Raw genomic sequence first — 19,653 nt, 5'->3', positions numbered from 1 at the left:
GATTATGATTGTTTAGGGCTCGATTTAGTGTTATTTGCACTGGTGAAACCCAATATTACAAAGTGCAACCTAGTTATTAATCTAACTTCCACCAGGTGCAAGTCAATTTTTGAGTTGGTAAACTTCTGAATAAAACATCTAAATAATTGCACCTACATATTGCAATAAATGCAGTGCAACTGGATTTGGTTGGTCCAACGAGGTTTTATCTTAGATTGCACCGGTGCAAGTGGGTTAACATCTCTTAAATCCCGAGCCCTATCGTTGAGTTTAAATCCCAGATTTGCTGTGCTGATATTTCTTGTATGTCAGCACCATTGAGATTTCTCCAAAGTGGTATTGGTATTCATTACTCACCGTTGAAGAATACCACTGTTTAATAATTTTACAATGTTATTACTGGTTTACAGTTATGATGTCACAATGCTAATGCCTCTGTCACAATAGTATTAGAGCCTTGCTTGACTCGCTGAGCTGAAAGTCATCACACTCGTTGACCCTGTCTGGCGCTGAGGCATTAATGGGTACAACAAGGACTGGTCGGCTCGGAGTCAGTATAATGTGTCTGAGTGGGGTATTCATGCTTCACTTTCGGCATGGTATCTCAGTGGGGTAGCACTATAAAACCAGCTTTAGTCTGGGCTAGTACAAGCAGCTGCACATACACATACACATGCATGCATGCATAGTCATATGGCCGAAATATTCTCCAGCACTCGACGTTAAACCCAATTTAATTTAATTGCGTCCATTGTCAATTTTTATATCATTATAGGATGCAGGAATTTAATGTCCTGTAAATCCCTGCATACCCTCAGAGTGAGGCTGCCTATCATCTGGAAGCACCTAAACCAATCAGCCACTGATGCTTCCACAAATCTGTACGTCTAAGGTAGTCCTGATTTAGAAATTAAAACAATTCCCAATCTGTCACATTCATATAAATAATATCGCAAAATCAAACTAACGTTAGAAGTTTTAAAGGTTAGATATTTTACATTTTTTTTTAGGCTTTTATTCTTTTATTGAATGCAATATAAAAACAAAATGATACAAAACCTCTTATCTAAGAAAATGGGATCTTTACTTTTGACATATTTTCCCAGCTCAATTACAGATTTAGAGATATTGTAATTCTTTTTTAGGTTTTTATTATTTCATTGACTACAACATAAAAACAACACCTCTTATTTAAAGAAACTGGGATCTATATTTTTTGACACATTTCCCAAGTTTCCAGATTTCTAGATATTTTAATTTTTTATATTTTTTATTTTTATTTTGTTGAATGCAATATTAAAACAAAATGATACAACACCTCTTTTTTAAAGAAAATAAGATCATTATTATTGATGCATTTCAATAAATGTCCTCTAAAATGACACTTAAGTTTCAAATTCGAATAAATATTGACATAGTCTCTCAAGCTTATCTGAAACTGTTCAACTTAAACAGATTGCCTTACTTCTTCAGGTGTAATCTGAGACCATAACATAAACTGATATTAAAAATTCAGTGGACTAAATTTCCAGCGAATCAGAGACCAACACGAAACATCATTAAGCATTTAGTGTCTCATCTCAGATCAGCCATATCCATATCTCAAATAGTTCTTTGTGAAAAAAGCTGCAGCTTATATATCCAATTTCAGATATAGCACCCTTTGAATGAATTATTTCATGAGCACTGCAACATATGTAACACATTAGAAATATAGCAAGAAATGAATAGATAAATTTCCTGGATATTTTTGGTTGAAAACATTCAGTAACCTTGATACAGTTGTGTTATATATGTTATCTATATGTTATATAAAACTGTTATATATTTGACTCACTGACCAATCAAAGATAAAACTACCAATGAAATTGAGTCCACATTATAGTTTTATGCATTTGATATACATAATTTTTTTATTATCTATATGGTGAAACATAACCAGTGTCATAAATATCATATGTGCATATGTGCACATATTACTTTTGCCAAGCAACCATTGTTTCTGAGTTCATTAAACAATTGAACCTGACGTCTATGAACTGGGCAGTCACACTTGCTTACCGTGTTGTACTGCAAAATGCACATGAATAAAATGAATAATAAAGAAATTATTACACGAGCAAGTGTGTCATACGACTTATAAGAAACGAGTGCGAAATTTTGTATTGCCCGATTGAGAATCAAAGTTCAGAAATGAGATTATACTTGACATATAGATAGCTACTCATATTTGTAAAGTGTTTGTTGTTGTTCTTGATAATGTTCACAGTGTTTGAAATTTAGGGGTTTATGGGGTTCTTGAAATTTGCTCCTACATATTAATCTATGGATCTCTTAAATCTTTAATGCTTAACAAGTATAACAGACAATAATAAGGACTTTTTGTTGTGAAACTTACATTGAGCTATATTTAATTTCAACAGTGAAAAGATTAGTATTTCAAATGATAAAGCGAATAAGTCAAGGATCAAAATAAACATGTGATTTAAACAAAAAAGATAGCAAATCCTAACAAATTAAGGGAGGCAACTCTGCAAAATGGATCTTGGCATTTTGTAATAGGGGCAACTTCTACAAAACTGTAACTTGACCGAATGTATCCAAGCAAACTCAATACGTTTTGTTCATGACCATACTTTAAACATTGTGGAGCTGTAACATGACCAAATATATCCAAGCAAATTCATTACGTTTTGTTCATGACCATACTTTAAACATTGTGGAGCTGTAACATGACCAAATATATCCAAGCAAATTCATTACGTTTTGTTCATGACCATACTTTAAACATTGTGGAGCTGTAACATGACCAAATATATCCAAGCAAATTCATTACGTTTTGTTCATGACCATACTTTAAACATTGTGTAGCTGTAACATGACCAAATATATCCAAGCAAATTCATTACGTTTTGTTCATGACCATACTTTAAACATTGTGGAGCTGTAACATGACCAAATATATCCAAGCAAATTCATTACGTTTTGTTCATGACCATACTTTAAACATTGTGGAGCTGTAACATGACCAAATATATCCAAGCAAATTCATTACGTTTTGTTCATGACCATACTTTAAACATTGTGGAGCTGTAACATGACCGAATATATCCAAGCAAAATTCATTACGTTTTGTTCATGACCATACTTTAAACATTGTGGAGCTGTAACATGACCGAATATATCCAAGCAAATTCATTACGTTTTGTTCATGACCATACTTTAAACATTGTGGAGCTGTAACATGACCGAATGTATCCAAGCAAATTCATTACGTTTTGTTCATGACCATACTTTAAACATTGTGGAGCTGTAACATGACCGAATATATCCAAGCAAACTCAATACGTTTTGTTCATGACCATACTTTAAACATTGTGGAGCTGTAACATGACCGAATGTATCCAAGCAAATTCATTACGTTTTGTTCATGACCATACTTTAAACATTGTGGAGCTGTAACATGACCGAATATATCCAAGCAAATTCATTACGTTTTGTTCATGACCATACTTTAAACATTGTGGAGCTGTAACATGACCGAATATATCCAAGCAAATTCATTACGTTTTGTTCATGACCATACTTTAAACATTGTGGAGCTGTAACATGACCGAATGTATCCAAGCAAATTCATTACGTTTTGTTCATGACCATACTTTAAACATTGTGGAGCTGTAACATGACCGAATATATCCAAGCAAATTCATTACGTTTTTGTTCATGACCATACTTTAAACATTGTGGAGCTGTAACATGACCGAATATATCCAAGCAAATTCATTACGTTTTGTTCATGACCATACTTTAAACATTGTGGAGCTGTAACATGACCGAATATATCCAAGCAAACTCAATACGTTTTGTTCATGACCATACTTTAAACATTGTGGAGCTGTAACATGACCAAATATATCCAAGCAAATTCATTACGTTTTGTTCATGACCATACTTTAAACATTGTGGAGCTGTAACATGACCGAATATATCCAAGCAAATTCATTACGTTTTCGTTCATGACCATACTTTAAACATTGTGGAGCTGTAACATGACCGAATATATCCAAGCAAACTCAATACGTTTTGTTCATGACCATACTTTAAACATTGTGGAGCTGTAACATGACCAAATATATCCAAGCAAATTCATTCGTTTTGTTCATGACCATACTTTAAACATTGTGGAGCTGTAACATGACCGAATATATCCAAGCAAATTCATTACGTTTTGTTCATGACCATACTTTAAACATTGTGGAGCTGTAACATGACCGAATATATCCAAGCAAACTCAATACGTTTTGTTCATGACCATACTTTAAACATTGTGGAGCTGTAACATGACCAAATATATCCAAGCAAATTCATTACGTTTCGTTCATGACCATACTTTAAACATTGTGGAGCTGTAACATGACCGAATATATCCAAGCAAATTCATTACGTTTTGTTCATGACCATACTTTAAACATTGTGGAGCTGTAACATGACCGAATATATCCAAACAAATTCATTACGTTTAAGTTCATGACCATACTTTAAACATTGTGGAGCTGTAACATGACCAAATATATCCAAGCAAATTCATTACGTTTTGTTCATGACCATACTTTAAACATTGTGGAGCTGTAACATGACCGAATATATCCAAGCAAATTCATTACGTTTTGTTCATGACCATACTTTAAACATTGTGGAGCTGTAACATGACCAAATATATCCAAGCAAATTCATTACGTTTTGTTCATGACCATACTTTAAACATTGTGGAGCTGTAACATGACCCGAATATATCAAAAGCAAATTCATTACGTTTTGTTCATGACCATACTTTAAACATTGTGGAGCTGTAACATGACCCGAATATATCCAAGCAAATTCATTACGTTTTGTTCATGACCATACTTTAAACATTGTGGAGCTGTAACATGACCCGAGAATATATCCAAGCAAATTCATTACGTTTTGTTCATGACCATACTTTAAACATTGTGGAGCTGTAACATGACCCGAATATATCCAAGCAAATTCATTACGTTTTGTTCATGACCATACTTTAAACATTGTGGAGCTGTAACATGACCAAATATATCCAAGCAAATTCATTACGTTTTTGTTCATGACCATACTTTAAACATTGTGGAGCTGTAACATGACCCGAATGTATCCAAGCAAATTCATTACGTTTTGTTCATGACCATACTTTAAACATTGTGGAGCTGTAACATGACCGAATATATCCAAGCAAACTCAATACGTTTTGTTCATGACCATACTTTAAACATTGTGGAGCTGTAACATGACCAAATATATCCAAGCAAATTCATTACGTTTTGTTCATGACCATACTTTAAACATTGTGGAGCTGTAACATGACCGAATATATCCAAGCAAATTCATTACGTTTCGTTCATGACCATACTTTAAACATAGTGGAGCTGTAACATGACCGAATATATCCAAGCAAATTCATTACGTTTCGTTCATGACCATACTTTAAACATAGTGGAGCTGTAACATGACCGAATATATCCAAGCAAATTCATTACGTTTTGTTCATGACCATACTTTAAACATTGTGGAGCTGTAACATGACCGAATATATCCAAGCAAATTCATTACGTTTTGTTCATGACCATACTTTAAACATAGTGGGACTTTACCCTCCTGTGCATCCTGGTGTGTGTGTAGTTGGCAGGTGATCAGGGACATTCAGTCAAATTGAACCATTTAGCCACAATCAATCAGTAGCTCAGTGTATATTGATTCCTCATCTTCTTGGACACACAGGGTGCACTGCGTGTGAAATAGTTTCCAAATTTTGATAGCCTGTCAGGCTAGCTATGCCTGAAAGTTACTAGTCCACAAAGTAATTCACTAGTAGACCCGGGTCATCATTAGCTGCTAATAAGATGAACATTTTTATCAAGCTATAATCTTGCATGATTTAAAATTGTATTATAACATAACAAGTCGGAGAGAGTGATATATATTTTACAAAATGACCCCATGAAAATTCACTAGCCAGTCGGGCCCGTGACTCTTGAGATTTACTGGTACAACTGGATTTTTACTAGCCACGGGCTAGTGGGCCAGTGGCTATTACGCACACTGAGGAGTGCATTTGTGTATGACAAACTAAAAGCACGTACACCATGATGCCCCACCCTCCCACAATTTATGCGAACATCAAACATTCTTTGTTAGGTAGTTGTAAACACATGACACTATATGCTGTGCGATTGGATAAATTGAATAAATGTCATATGAAACATAAACGACCGTTTCCTGAATATAATTGTTCGTGAACTACCCATGGCTGCGCCTGACGCTTCCCACGCCCTCCCCTGTATTCCCTTTAAATGTATCGGCCCACATCTGTCTTGCAAATACATACGCTTTTAGGTTCGTTTCATAAAATGTCACACATACAAATCGGGGAAATGAATGCTTTACCTCCATTGATCATAGAGTCTTTCCAAGTCCGCTTCATCATAGTCTCGGATATTTTTCTTCTTAAACTTGTCTTTTTCTTTTTCGCTCTACCTCCTCCTCGTCGTCTTCTACTTTCCCATCTTCCTCGTCATCGTCTTCATCTTCGTCAACGGTCTTTTTGCTGCAGAAAGCAACAGCAAAGAAGCAGAGACATCAGCAGATATACGCGCCACGCTTTCATCTTGACTATATACAGCGTACACTTCACTCGTTCAAATCAACTTTATTTTAGTTATCTTTTCGTGTTGAAATGCGATTGGATTTTGAGACTTCCCGAACAGGAAGTTGGTTAATAAGAGCAAATGTAAAACTAAAACGGAATATGATTTTTTGTTTGGGACATTTTAAATATAATAGCTATTACAAATGACAAAATGTCAAATGAAATTAATCAGTATTGTTAAATAATGTATGTCTCTTGGAATATTAGCCAAACTATGATTACAGAGTCAAAGAATGTGCACCGTTTTCATCTTACGTTACGGCTTGATTTTTACTATTTCTAAAAATAGTATCATCCATGGCGGAAGCGAGAGATGTAAGTCGATGTTTTGATTCTGAAATATCGTAGAATGTTGACATGTTGGGGCTTTTATCAACATTTTATTGTGTCGTTGTTTAGATGAAATGCAGTAATGATAAGCATGTTTATTGTCAATGCCTTTAACTCCAGTTTGCGTTCAGTGGTTAACATGTTAAAGGAAATGGTTTGACAGTCACTGACATCAGTAGACTAAGTCACGATTGCGTTGGGTCATATGGGTTTGACAACAATTGTGTCACCGCTTCTGTGGCAATTGGCGATATTGTTAAATAATTTTTAGGGTCTGCGAAAATACTGTCTATCAGAAATTGCAAGTGTTAATCGTACAGAAAGGATATTGATAAAGTTTAGCTTTGCTGGAAATATCAGGAGATTTACAGGTGTGACAACCTTGTGCTTGCATAATAGGTTTGATACAAATTCTGATGTAGAATTAGACACAAGAGCTGCACTTTTGGGGATTTCAATCATAATGGTAAGCGTCACAGTTAGAGGTGTTGAATATGTTATCTGTTATTAACTTGGCTTAATTATCAAATTAGCACATCAGATGTCATTGGTATCTGTGATTCATAAAACCATCAACACCATTCTAATACATCACCATGCTCTCTTATACGCATACAAGGCGGCGGGGTAGCCTAGTGGTTAAAGCGTTCGCTCGTCACACCGAAGACACAGGTTCGATTTCCCTCTTGGGTACAAATACTACAATGTGTGAAGCCCATTTCTGGTGTCCCCTGCCGTGATATTGCTGAAATATATAATAAAGGTGGCGTAAAACCCTACTCACTCACTCATATACACATACACACAAATACGATTATACAAAGTTTTCATTGCTTCAGCAATATTCCAACAATAAACATGATAAATGACTCATGGGCTAAGTCAAGTGTCTTCAAAAGTTCTTGAGTTTGCAACTCTGGTATCATGAATAGTATTTTATTAAATGCATATGTAACTGTTATGTTTTTCAAAATAATGCATGATAACATCAGTCAATACATTGCCAAATTTCACCAAGTGTATGAGTGGGAGCGTCTACCTTCAAACATTCACATTTAGATATTTATCATTCGTTTCCATACGTCATGTCTGTGAAATATTCAATTGCATTTTTAGAAAATTGACTACCCATTTGTTTCTGACATGCAGGTAAACAGTTTTCCATTTTATAAGATCACTGTATATATCATGATATGTTATCATCCAAGAAGCCTCTTTTACAATTCAGATACTAGAAAAGATTCACAAACAGTAATGCTTCATTCCCGGTTTGAGTTGTAACCAGTAACCATGACATATGATGATCTTCATTGGTGCTACATTTTAGAATGAACAAAGTAGTGATCTGTGGATTTCAACATTTTAAATTGAATATGTAAAGCGGGTCATTGTGACGTGAAACTAACGTATATCACAAGTTGTATCATGTTGTATACTCCCCAGGGAGTTGAGATTGATAATACAATATGCCGTTTGAGATTGACATCCAATGATCGAGGTAAAAACAACTTGTGAAGAGCCTTAGAGTGATCTAGAAGTACTTCAAATAGGGCACTATAGCAATGTGGCAGATAATGATAATGGGAATGTACCAATAAATCTGTTTGAAATACCACTGAGCATTATTTAGAGCCTGGAAAAGTGTAATCATTAAATGGAGAGGACGATAGATTTTGTGGTTCATGATTTCTATACATGTACATGCTGCTGAGACGTTGCTGGAATATTGCAAGCCAACAGAGAAAACTGCTCATTCCTCTTGAGACCAGGAGTTTGTATGATAAACTTGTATGAAATATCCAGCTTTGTTGCCTGTTTCAGATTACATGTTGAAGACGTTGCTGATCAAACAACGCAACCACCATGCCGGGGAAAAGCCCCAAGAAGAAGGACCTGTACCTGGGTAAAAACATGGCTGACCTCAACAAGCTGGGGGAGTGCAAAGACCTGGGGAATAATGTCACAATGTAAGTGGAGAATGTCAACCACCCTATTATCTCAGTATTCAGAGTCATGAGCTGATTCAACATTCGGCAGTGGCTCCTCACACTGTTGGACCGTTCCTCTTTAGTTGAGGACACCCCAGGAACTACCTCTGAAGATCCAAGTTACTGTATACGTATTATATTTCGCGCAGGTTTTATTTTCGCGCTTTTCGTGCAAAACATTTTAGCGCGAAAATTTATACACCGCGAATAAACCTGTCATTCATTCAGTCTAGCCACGCTCGCCCCTGAGTTGTTACCATAACACATCACGTTTGAAGACAGAAATCAACGGGAATCTTAAAATGACGACTGATCATACAATGGATTTCCCAAAACATAATTAAATAATGAGCCAAATCCCATCGCCGAATTAGCGAAAACAGCAGTGTGTGTTGTGGCCGCCATGGAAATTGGTCACATGACAGATGGTTTGATACAAAACAGATTACCGTGAAACGACTCGGAAAGAAATAATACAGCAGTATTTTATTTATTCATTAAGATTTTATTCACCAGTACATCATGAAGCGAATAGTCACTAACACTCAATCATCTCATTCACAACAACCCGGCTTGTTTGAAATCACAAAGAGCTTCATATACAGTATAAGTTTATTCGTCAAATCGTCAGAATTCGGAACATAACTTCCGGGAGTAAACGGATTACTGTGTACTAGTATATCGCACAGATAGGGATTTCCTGTGAGTAAGCAATAAACGCCGCCTGACAGGTTCAGCCACTCTGTTTGTTTTCACTGCTATTAGTGGCGGCCAAAGAGACAGCTGGCAGTTCCGGCAATTACTGATTGCGCGAATAATTGACCGCGCGATGTAGTCTAAACTGTCAATTCCGCGAAAATTGCACCACGCGAAAATAAGTACGTTTACAGTAGTACTGATCTTAAGCAACTCATGCTTGCCGTAAGAGGCGACTAACAGGGTCAGGTGGTCACATTCGCTGATTTGGTTGGCACATCTCATGGTTTCCCAATTGCGTAGATCAATGCTTTTGATGATGATCACTGGATTGTCTGGTCCAGACTTGATTATTTTATACTGCGACATGTCTATAGCTGGAATATTGCTGAGTGTGGTGTTAATCAAACAACAAACTCCAGGAACTTGACTGCTTTAAATCCAGTGTTAAGACTCATTTGTTTAGAAAAACATTCGTTAATGGACACCTAATGTTTCTGTTTGCCAAACTCTTCAGTGCTTTAGCACAGTTTCCTAGTCAACTGGATATTATCCCCATGAAAATCTCTCTCTAAAAATATTCACTAGAAATACCTCCAAGAGCAGAATCTTTTGTGATATCAAAGCATATTTTTACGAATCTGTCAAGTAGTGATCACATGATGATGCCAAGTGTTTGTGAAAAGATGAGCATATTCTTCCTCAACCTTAATAAACGCATGCAAAGACATGTCAATGGTTCATCAGAACGATTTCTTTATTATTCAATCCATACTCAGCAATATTCCAGCTATATGGCGGTCTGTAAATAATCAAGTCTAGACCAGACAATCCTGTGATTAACACCATGAGCATCGTTTTACGCAACTGGGATATGATGACATTTGGCAACCAAGTCAGTCACCAGAAAGAAACACGGAAACGTATGGTACAAGTCACGACAAGGAATTGCATCGGACATTATAGTCTGAAAGATAATGTCACTGTGTATGTTAAGTAGATTGATGTTCATGATGTCTGTCACTGGATTTTACAATTTACTTTTCAATTTTTGACTGACGGGGTAGCCTACTGGTTAAAGCGTTCGCTCCTTGCGCCAAAGACCCAGGTTCAATTCCCCACATGGGTGCAATGTGTGAAGCCAATTTCTGGTGTTCCCGCCCTGATATTGCCGGAATAAAACTAAACTCACTCACTCTTGTCCTCACTTGATTATTTCAAAAAATAACTGAGACTTTGATTTTGAAGTATTTATCAAACTGAATCTGTGACGACTATTTCCAGCATCATAAGATCTGCAGACAAGACATTTCGTGAAGCTGTGCACCAAGATGAACTTTCGGACGAGGAGCGAGCTTATGTCCTGTACATGCGGTACTTCAACGTCATACAGACGGCCAAGCGAAAGGCTGAATATATCAAGCAGAAGGTAAATAGTGACAGCATAATGTAAATTGAAAAGCAGAGGTGAATCAGTGTGTCAGAGAAGTGGCATTAGATGATATATGCCAATAGACTCACAAACATCCAGAATGTAATCCCTGTCTTGAGTGAGTGAGTGATTCTAGTGCAGTTCAGGAACTTATTTCAGTCGACTTGTTTATGTGAAATGATGATGACAAGAGTAGTCCCTCTGTATTTTCACTTGCCTCGGCCTAGTGACTGTGTCTAATTCTAATGAGTGTTTCTTCTTCAGGAGTACTTTGACAACCTCATTGGGAAGAAGAACCAGCTTCATGCTATAGAGAGAGCAGAGGGCTTGTCCCAGAACCTTAAAGAAAGGTAAAACTTAAAAATGAACACACATGTGCAGGTGTGAATGCAGGTGTGTTATGTAACCATAGCTAGAACAGTCATGTATTTGGAGACTGTGATGTAAGCCCAGGGTTTGCACGGGCGAATTCGTTTAAACCTTGTTATTTGCCAGTGATTTGCCCTGAGAAGGCCCTAAATTAAGCCGAACTTGTCAAGTTACAGGAAACTAATGTATCAAAAATATGTTCCAATGACAATGCGTGTTATTTAATCTCCATCACGAACCAAAACTTTCCCCGCGCCAAGAGTGATGGTGAGGATATAGTTTAAGAGTGGCTTGGACCAGAAGATGGGTCAATGCCATGATGTATCTGGAAGTTGATGTTTGATGATTGGCCCCACATTAAAAAAAACACGAATCCAACTACTTATATGTTTATTATGCGTTTCTACAGGGCCTTAAAATTGTTATTTTTCCTTATCCTGACTCATGCTAAATGCTTGTCTCCTTCTTGCGAATGATAGTGGAACACTTGAAATCCCTTGAAGTTCCCTTCTAATAAAAGTGGACGTAAAATCACCACTCACCCACGAGTTGCCTCCCTTGCACCTTTTGGCGCCCTTTTCAGTCACCTGACTGGCCATGCTTGTCACTCTGTCCTTCTTCACCCTTAAGGACGGTTGTGAGAGCACCTGGGTCCCTATACAGCACATATCCTTTTCTCTTTGGACCTATTACATCCTAAATTCAGCTGTATTCTGTTTTGGATTAGTATACTAATAATATGGTTTGGAATTTGTCTAAAATTTACGTTGATTGTACTTGATTTTCATCGTGTTTACATTTGATGAAAACTTCAAGTATAAAATATCAATATTAATCAGTAAATTACATATTTTTCCTTATCCTGACTCATGCTAAATGCTTGCAGAATCCGTCGGAAACGGTGGTGGGTCAGGCCACTTCCTGGATTCACTGGCTGTTGATTTACATCCTGTATTACCCCCCATGGGAACTTATGACAGTACTGCTGATGACTGTTCTTCCAACTTCCATCTGATGAGTCTGGGGGGGACCACAACTTGTCAGATTTCCTCCAAACTTCTGACATTTTCATTGGGACTTGAAAAGACCTTAAATGGGCCTAAAATATGATGGCTGATAATCTGTATGAACCCTGTGTGTGTTCCAGATATGACCTCATAGAAGCCGAGGCAGTGGCGAAGAAGCTGGAAGCTCTCGATGAGAAGAAGAAAGAGGACAAAAAGGAGGAGAAGAAAGATGTTGAGAAGGACGCAGCTGAGGAGAAGGGAAATGACAAAGAAAATGGCTCATCTACAGGTACAGGCTTTCAAGTTGTCTTGCTTTCAGTACCAACACTTTTAGGATCAAACCCGCGGAGATTCTAGATTAGAATAGGCCCCCTGCAAGCTGTGCATGAATATTGCTTAAAGCGGCGTAAAACCATACTCACTCACTAGTATGATGATTAGTCTACTTAACTGTCCAGTCAATAACATGGATGGAAACATAGGTGGATCCAGATCCCCCTTTTGTCCTGAAAGTTTATTAAATGACCATGGAAAATGGGTGAAAATGGGTGAAAACAAACACACACCACCAAATCACCCCCCATTCTGAACTGAGCACCCCTCCTTTCTCAAAAAGCTGTATCCGCCCCTGGTATACGATGACATGTGTCAACCAAATCAGCGAGCTGGAACATCCATCCATAGTCAGGTCCAGAGCATGGATGCAGGGGTGCCCCCCACCTCTGCCCTTTTTGTCCTGAAAGATTATTAAATGACCTTTGAAAATGAAGTGTGCACCCTCCCTTTCTCTAGAGTGTGCACACAGCAGTGTTCGAAATACCTGCCTGCCCAACCGCCCGGGACAGGTTATTTTCAACATTGACTGCTAGATTCTCAAATCCACCTGCCTGACGGCCGGGTTAAAATTTAGACAGGTATATAAAGATTTTCAGGATAATAAATCATTATTAATTCACTCGTAAATTTAGAGTAAATAAGTAAATTAGTATTTTTTGTGGGCAGGTAAATTTTGGTCGGGGCTGGCAAGTTTTACATCTAACCAGCCTTGTGGTCTGGCTGAAAATGTTGGGTGTTCATACCCTGGCACATACCCTTTGTCAAAAAGCTGTATCGGCCCCTGTCCCATGTTAATGTAGGATGGCATAACAGGGATTTACCTTGAGTCCTGTATTTGAGGGTCCCTGGCACCCATACTCTTAATTTTCAGGGGTCCTGGACAACACAATGGGGGTCCCACACACTTAAATATTTTTATTAATACTGTTATTTAGGAGATAAACATCATGTGTTGGCCAATTTCCGGGTGTTATTGAGTATTTGAAGCACGGGAATTCATTTGGAACCGACGGCATCAGCCGGAGGTTTCAAATGGAATATTCCTATTAGCTTCAAATACTCAATAACACCTCGAAGTTCAACTATTGATGTTTATCGACATTAATAACTTCAAAGTAAACCAAAGGTCCACACACATATTTGTGTCTGCACTCATTGACATAGAGTACGGGTACAGCAGTGCAATGTCATCAGCCGGCCGTTTCGGCTGTCTCTCATGGTAGCATCTGGAACTGCTCATTGGTGACGTCATTCGGACTTTACGTCACAATATGATTTGAATGACGTCATCACAGCTGACGACGTAACAATACAATGGTGTGAGCGATGTTTGTATGTATTAATACGCAGCGAATTTCCGGGAATCGAATACCATTTGATCACGTTTTTCAACCAATCAGATTAAAGAACACAGTGACTTTTGGTTTACAATGTATTGTGTATACATCATGATCATCACATTAATTGTTACAGTAACTAAATTGCAAATAATACCATAACCCAGCTAGTAGCAAACTCAGTTATAACTTATTGTTACTTGATTGCAACTTTTACAAAAGGTATTTTGACTTTTTCTGAGTCCCTCTGGATGCACTTATAAAGTTTGTTGCGTCCATTGTCAATTTGTATGCGTATAGGACGCATTAGGAATTCAAGTCCTGTAAATCCCTGACATAATGATGTATTGTCTGTGACTGCAGTGCCACCAGTGACGGCTCCAGGCAGCATCTCACCGATGGAGCTGTTTACACTGCTCAACGATCGGGAAACTCAGCTCATACTGATGGACGTCCGTCCGGAAGAGGACTACGCCGACTCCCACATCAGCCACAAGTCCTGTGTCAATGTTCCTGCCAGCATACTACAACCTGGGTAGGTGGTCTTTAATGTAGATATTGTAGCTATTGACTGCAGAGACTAATTTGTCCGGAGACTAATTTGTGCTGAGGACAGTTAGTAGTGAGTACCATGGTTTTACTCCGCTTTCAGCAATATTCCAGCAATATCACAGCAATGGTCTTCACACATTGTACTCATGTGAGGAATCGAACCCAAGTCTTCGGTGTGACGAGCTGACACTTTCACCAATAGGCTACCCCACCACCCTTGAGGACAAGTAAAACTCCAGTGATGTTAGCTCTCATTGTCTGATATCGTTTGAGGGTTATAATTCTGGACCTGTTCTTGATGCTGAGATTGTGAAGTTCTTGAAAGGCACCTGATGAACATTCACCTGATATACAGCATTAAACTTGATTCTCTCATCTGTCGACAGAACCACCGTCAACTACATCAGTAATGCATTGCCAGAAGCATCCAGGTCGCTATGGAAACAACGCGGTCAGGTCGATCATGTTATTCTATTAGACTGGCGGTCTACGTCACAAGAGGTCAAGATTGGATCAACTCTGAGAACACTAAAGGATGCCTTATTCAAGGTAGGTGGGAGCACATCTAGACAGACCTTAATGACAATGTCATCGTATCCCAATTGCTTAGATCGATGCTCATGCTGTTGATCACTGGATTGTCTGGTCCAGACTCGATCATGTACAGACCGCCACCATATAGCTGGAATATTGGTGGGAGCACATCTAGACAGTCCTTAATGACAATGTCATGGTATCCCAATTGCTTAGATCGATGCTCATGCTTTTGATCACTGGATTGTCTGGTCCAGACTCGATCATGTACAGACCGCCACCATATAGCTGGAATATTGCTAAGTGTGGCATTAAACAACAAACCTAACCAAACTGTAATGACAAGAACATCAGATCTAGAAATAAAAAAGGCAATACATCGCCTACAATGCTGTTTATAGCCTAATAGCAGTGCTGTAAGGGTCCACCTTAAACTAACACAAGATATTCCATTTTGTGTAGAAATGATTTGAATTCATGAACGGAAATGGTTAGATTTACCGAAATGTAACGGGAAAAGCCAATACAGTTCTTCATATGTACCATGTGAAATTTTACTACATGTAGTATTAGTTAACAGAGAGTGAGTGAGTATGGTTTGACACCTCTTTTAGCAATATTCTAGCAATATCATGGCGGGGGACACCAGAAATGGGCTTCACACATTGTACCCATGTGGGGAATCAAACACGGGCCTTCGGCATAATGAGCAAACGCTTTAACCACTAGGCTAACCCACGTTAACAGAGAAATAAGAACTCTCTCTTACGCCTTCAAAAAGATGTTTTATTTGTGAAGGTTATACTGCTCGTATCACCTGTGTAGTACATGTAAGTGTTCTGTCTGCAGTACGACGTCACAGTGATCCTGAAGAGCGAGCCCCTCGTGTTGGAGGGGGGCTATGAGCAGTGGCTGCTGTACTACCCCACCGTTACCACCAACTCCCACATCCTGTGTCCCTCTCGCCCCGAGGACTTCATCACATCATCAGCATGTACGTGTCAGGCTGCCGTTGTACAAAGCAATCTTAGCGCTAAGGTGTTGTTATCCCCGTACTTTAACATGGACTTAAGACAGTCGTAGTGCTAAGGTGATTGTAACTCCCACACCTTGTCATGGATTTACAACAGTCGTAGTGCCAAAGTGATCGTAACTCCCATACTCTAACATAGAGTTACAACAGTCTAGCGCTAGGGTGACATTGTCTCCCATACCTTAACAGGATTATGAAAGTCGTAGTGCTACGGTGATCGTATATCCCACACCTTAACATGGATTTACAACAGTCGTAATGCCAAAGTGATCGTAACTCCCATACCGTAACATAATTTTAAGACAGTCGTAGTGCTAAGGTGATTGTAACTCCCATACCTTAACATGGATTTATGACAGTCGTAGCGCTAAGGTGATCGTAACTCCCATACCTTAAGATAGACTTACGACAGTTGTTGTGCCAAAATGATCGTAACTTACATACCATAACATAAATTTCCAACAGTCGTAGTGCTAAGGTGACCGTAGCTCCCATACCTTAAGATGGATTTATGACAGTCGTAGCGCTAAGGTGATCGTAACTCCCATACCTTAACATGGATTTATGACAGTCGTAGCTCTAAGGTGATCGTAACTCCCATACCTTAACATGGATTTATGACAGTCGTAGCGCTAAGGTGATTGTAACTCCCATACCTTAACATGGATTTATGACAGTTGTAGCGCTAAAGTGATTGCAACTCCCAAACTAACATGGACTTGAGACAGTTGTAATGCCAAAGTGATCGTAACTCCCATACCGAAACACCAATTTACGACAGCTGCAGCGCTAAGGTGATTGTAACTCCTAAACCTTAACATGGATTTATGACAGTCGTAGCGCTAAGGTGATCGTAACTCCCAAACTAACATGGACTTGAGACAGTCGTAATGCCAAAATGATCGTAACTCCCATACCGTAACATCAATTTACGACAGTTGCAGCGCTAAGGTGATTGTAACTCCCAAACCTTAACATGGACTTACAACAATCGTTGTGCCAAAGTGATCGTAACTTACATACCTAACGTGGACTTATGAAAGTCTCAGCACTGAGATGAACAGTAATTTGTATCTGTCATAGTTTGAAATTCGAATGCGTAAACTCACTGACCTTAAGACAGAAGAGATAATCATTCCCCATCAAGAGGAGACAAATCATGCCAGTCCACTTTTCTGAAAGCTTAAGACCCCAGGGTCTCCTTTCACGAAGCAACCTTTACTAAGGTTAACCTTAACTCCTATTCTTTAACATTGCACTAAGGTTACCTTAGTGACTTATGATCACCTTAGTGCTTTGTGAAAGGAGGCCCATGGCCCTTATTCTCGAAATGTTCGTAGCCCTAAGTATTCTTAACTTTGATTGTAGCCAATGTGTTAAGAATGGGCCTAACAAGTTCGTTGGGCTACGAACGTTTCCAGAATAACTAACCAGTTGCCATAGTTGCTGTCCTTTTTATAGCCTTCAAAATTCACGCTTGTCCTCGAGCCGAAGACAATTAAGTTTTGCAGATGAGAAGTAAAAATCAAATGAACAGTTTTTCATATTTCAAATTTATCACAAATTTGAAGTAAAAAACAGTGACAGAAAATGTAATGTATGATCTTTACAAAAAAGAAAATTCAGCTTTTATAATATCTCAATGCCATCATTATCAGTATTATCAAATGGTTTATTTTTCAGTGGATTTTGATTACCCTGACTTTGATGAACCCTCCAATGATAAACAGCCACTTATCAACCAATCAGGAGCCTCTATCCCAACTCAAGCTCCCAATGGAATGTCACAGCCTTTACTTCCTTCCGTAGATCGCTCACTTAAACCCAAACCAGTCACAAGATCTGTTAATGCTGCCCCACTAAACAACAAGACCTCCGAACCCAAAGTAGCAAACAATCTCAAAAACACAAACACAGAACCACAGGGTGATAAACTTGATGGTTTTAAGATCATTTCAAATTCGCTCTATCCCAGTGTTGGGCAAATGGTTGCTAAGAACATTGTGCGAAGTAACTCAAGGACCGATTCTGGTGTGGCGCCAGTGGACGTGAAACCTAAGATAGAGAACAGCGATGTTGATCAGGAACTTGTGGAGTTGACAGAGATAAAGAAGAAGAAGGAGGAAGAACTACATGACTTCAAGTCTGAGCGGAAACGGATGGCGGCCGAGCACAAGGCACGGACAGCGAAGTTGGAGGAAGAGGAGGAGAAGTTGCGTCAGTTGGAGAAACTGCGGAGGAAAGAGGAGAAGGATGTTGTGGAGCTGATGCGGCTGAAAAGGAACCTGCAGGAAGAGATGAAGAATGAACAGATCAAGCAGGATGGAGAGAACAAACAAACAGAGGAGGAAGAGAGGAAGAGGTAAGCCAAAACAAATTTTGTAAGCAGGCTCTTGTGCTGTGATCAGTGTGCGAAATAGTTTCCAATTCATTTTCAGAAGAAGTCCTCCTTGGGGTACATATAAGCATTTAAATGTCCATTTTAAATCCTACGACAGTTGTAACAATATTGTAATAAAAATATTTACAAAACAAAAAACTCATTTTTGCCTTGTGAGACCACCCCTACAGGCCCCCCCATGGCCCCCTATATGGCCCCCCTACAGCCAAGAGCAGGTAACTCTGTCTGTTTACCTCGTATCTCACTTTTCATGCTGTCGTTCTCTAGAACAGATGTGTGTGATGTCCTTATAGTCTTATCTCTTCCTATAATCGACGATGAGTGATAAAGATTCTCCAACTGTATGTATGGTTCCTCTCTTTACGCACGGGCGTTAGATGGACGTCACATATTGATATTTTCATTCATCATTTGTTGTAACTTTGTGCTGTGGGTCTCTGTTTTCCAGCCATGTGGCAGGCAAAATGGCGGACCACACGGTTGTGGTTTCCTCTCTACATGTTAGATGTTTAGCCTGTAGTTGTGATATTATGTTTGCATATTATATGATAGGCTTGCCTTAATTCTCGTTTTTTAAAGCGAATTTACGGTAAGTCGTTGTGAGTAATTTGATGATGTGTTTGTTTCTTTTCACAGTCAATTTTACTCCATTGGCTGTAGGTGATAACATTTAAATATTGCTCGTGCATTTTATTTATTGCTTTTTTACTTGTATTTATATGTGTGCTGCTTCACAGTTCCGGCTAGTAACACTGACGTGGTTCTGTTTGTTGCGGTTTAAGCCCTGTGCGTTGTGTAGTGCCACACTACCGCACAGGTGTGCCTCCGGTGTTTAGTCGAGGAGGCTCACGCCCATCAAGGATGTTTATAATTAGTGCCCTTGCATTAATGTTTTCCTGTTAAGTTATGTTGTGTTATGT

At 38.7% G+C, this 19,653-nt stretch overlaps 1 protein-coding gene across 1 annotated transcript in view; it reads left to right on the top strand.

The window, feature by feature from the left end:
• The first annotated feature begins 6,986 nt into the window (after positions 1-6,986).
• LOC124254200 (ubiquitin carboxyl-terminal hydrolase 8-like) overlaps positions 6,987-19,653 on the top strand; it is a 47,334-nt gene continuing 34,667 nt past the window's right edge. Inside the window, exons 1-9 of the mRNA XM_046688086.1 lie at positions 6,987-7,033; positions 8,870-9,015; positions 11,017-11,161; positions 11,429-11,514; positions 12,681-12,829; positions 14,577-14,748; positions 15,152-15,314; positions 16,149-16,293; positions 18,016-18,694. Of these exons, the coding sequence (XP_046544042.1) occupies positions 8,912-9,015; positions 11,017-11,161; positions 11,429-11,514; positions 12,681-12,829; positions 14,577-14,748; positions 15,152-15,314; positions 16,149-16,293; positions 18,016-18,694 (1,643 nt within the window). The 5' untranslated portion in view covers positions 6,987-7,033; positions 8,870-8,911. The remainder of the gene's footprint in view (positions 7,034-8,869; positions 9,016-11,016; positions 11,162-11,428; positions 11,515-12,680; positions 12,830-14,576; positions 14,749-15,151; positions 15,315-16,148; positions 16,294-18,015; positions 18,695-19,653) is intronic.

The sequence above is a fragment of the Haliotis rubra genome, unplaced genomic scaffold (assembly GCF_003918875.1).
Source record: "Haliotis rubra isolate DU_JTF1 unplaced genomic scaffold, ASM391887v1 Scf568, whole genome shotgun sequence".
Classification (NCBI taxonomy): Eukaryota; Metazoa; Mollusca; class Gastropoda; order Lepetellida; family Haliotidae; genus Haliotis; species Haliotis rubra.
The sequence above is the reverse complement of the archived record's forward strand: the minus strand, read 5'-3'. Positions and strand labels throughout refer to the sequence as shown.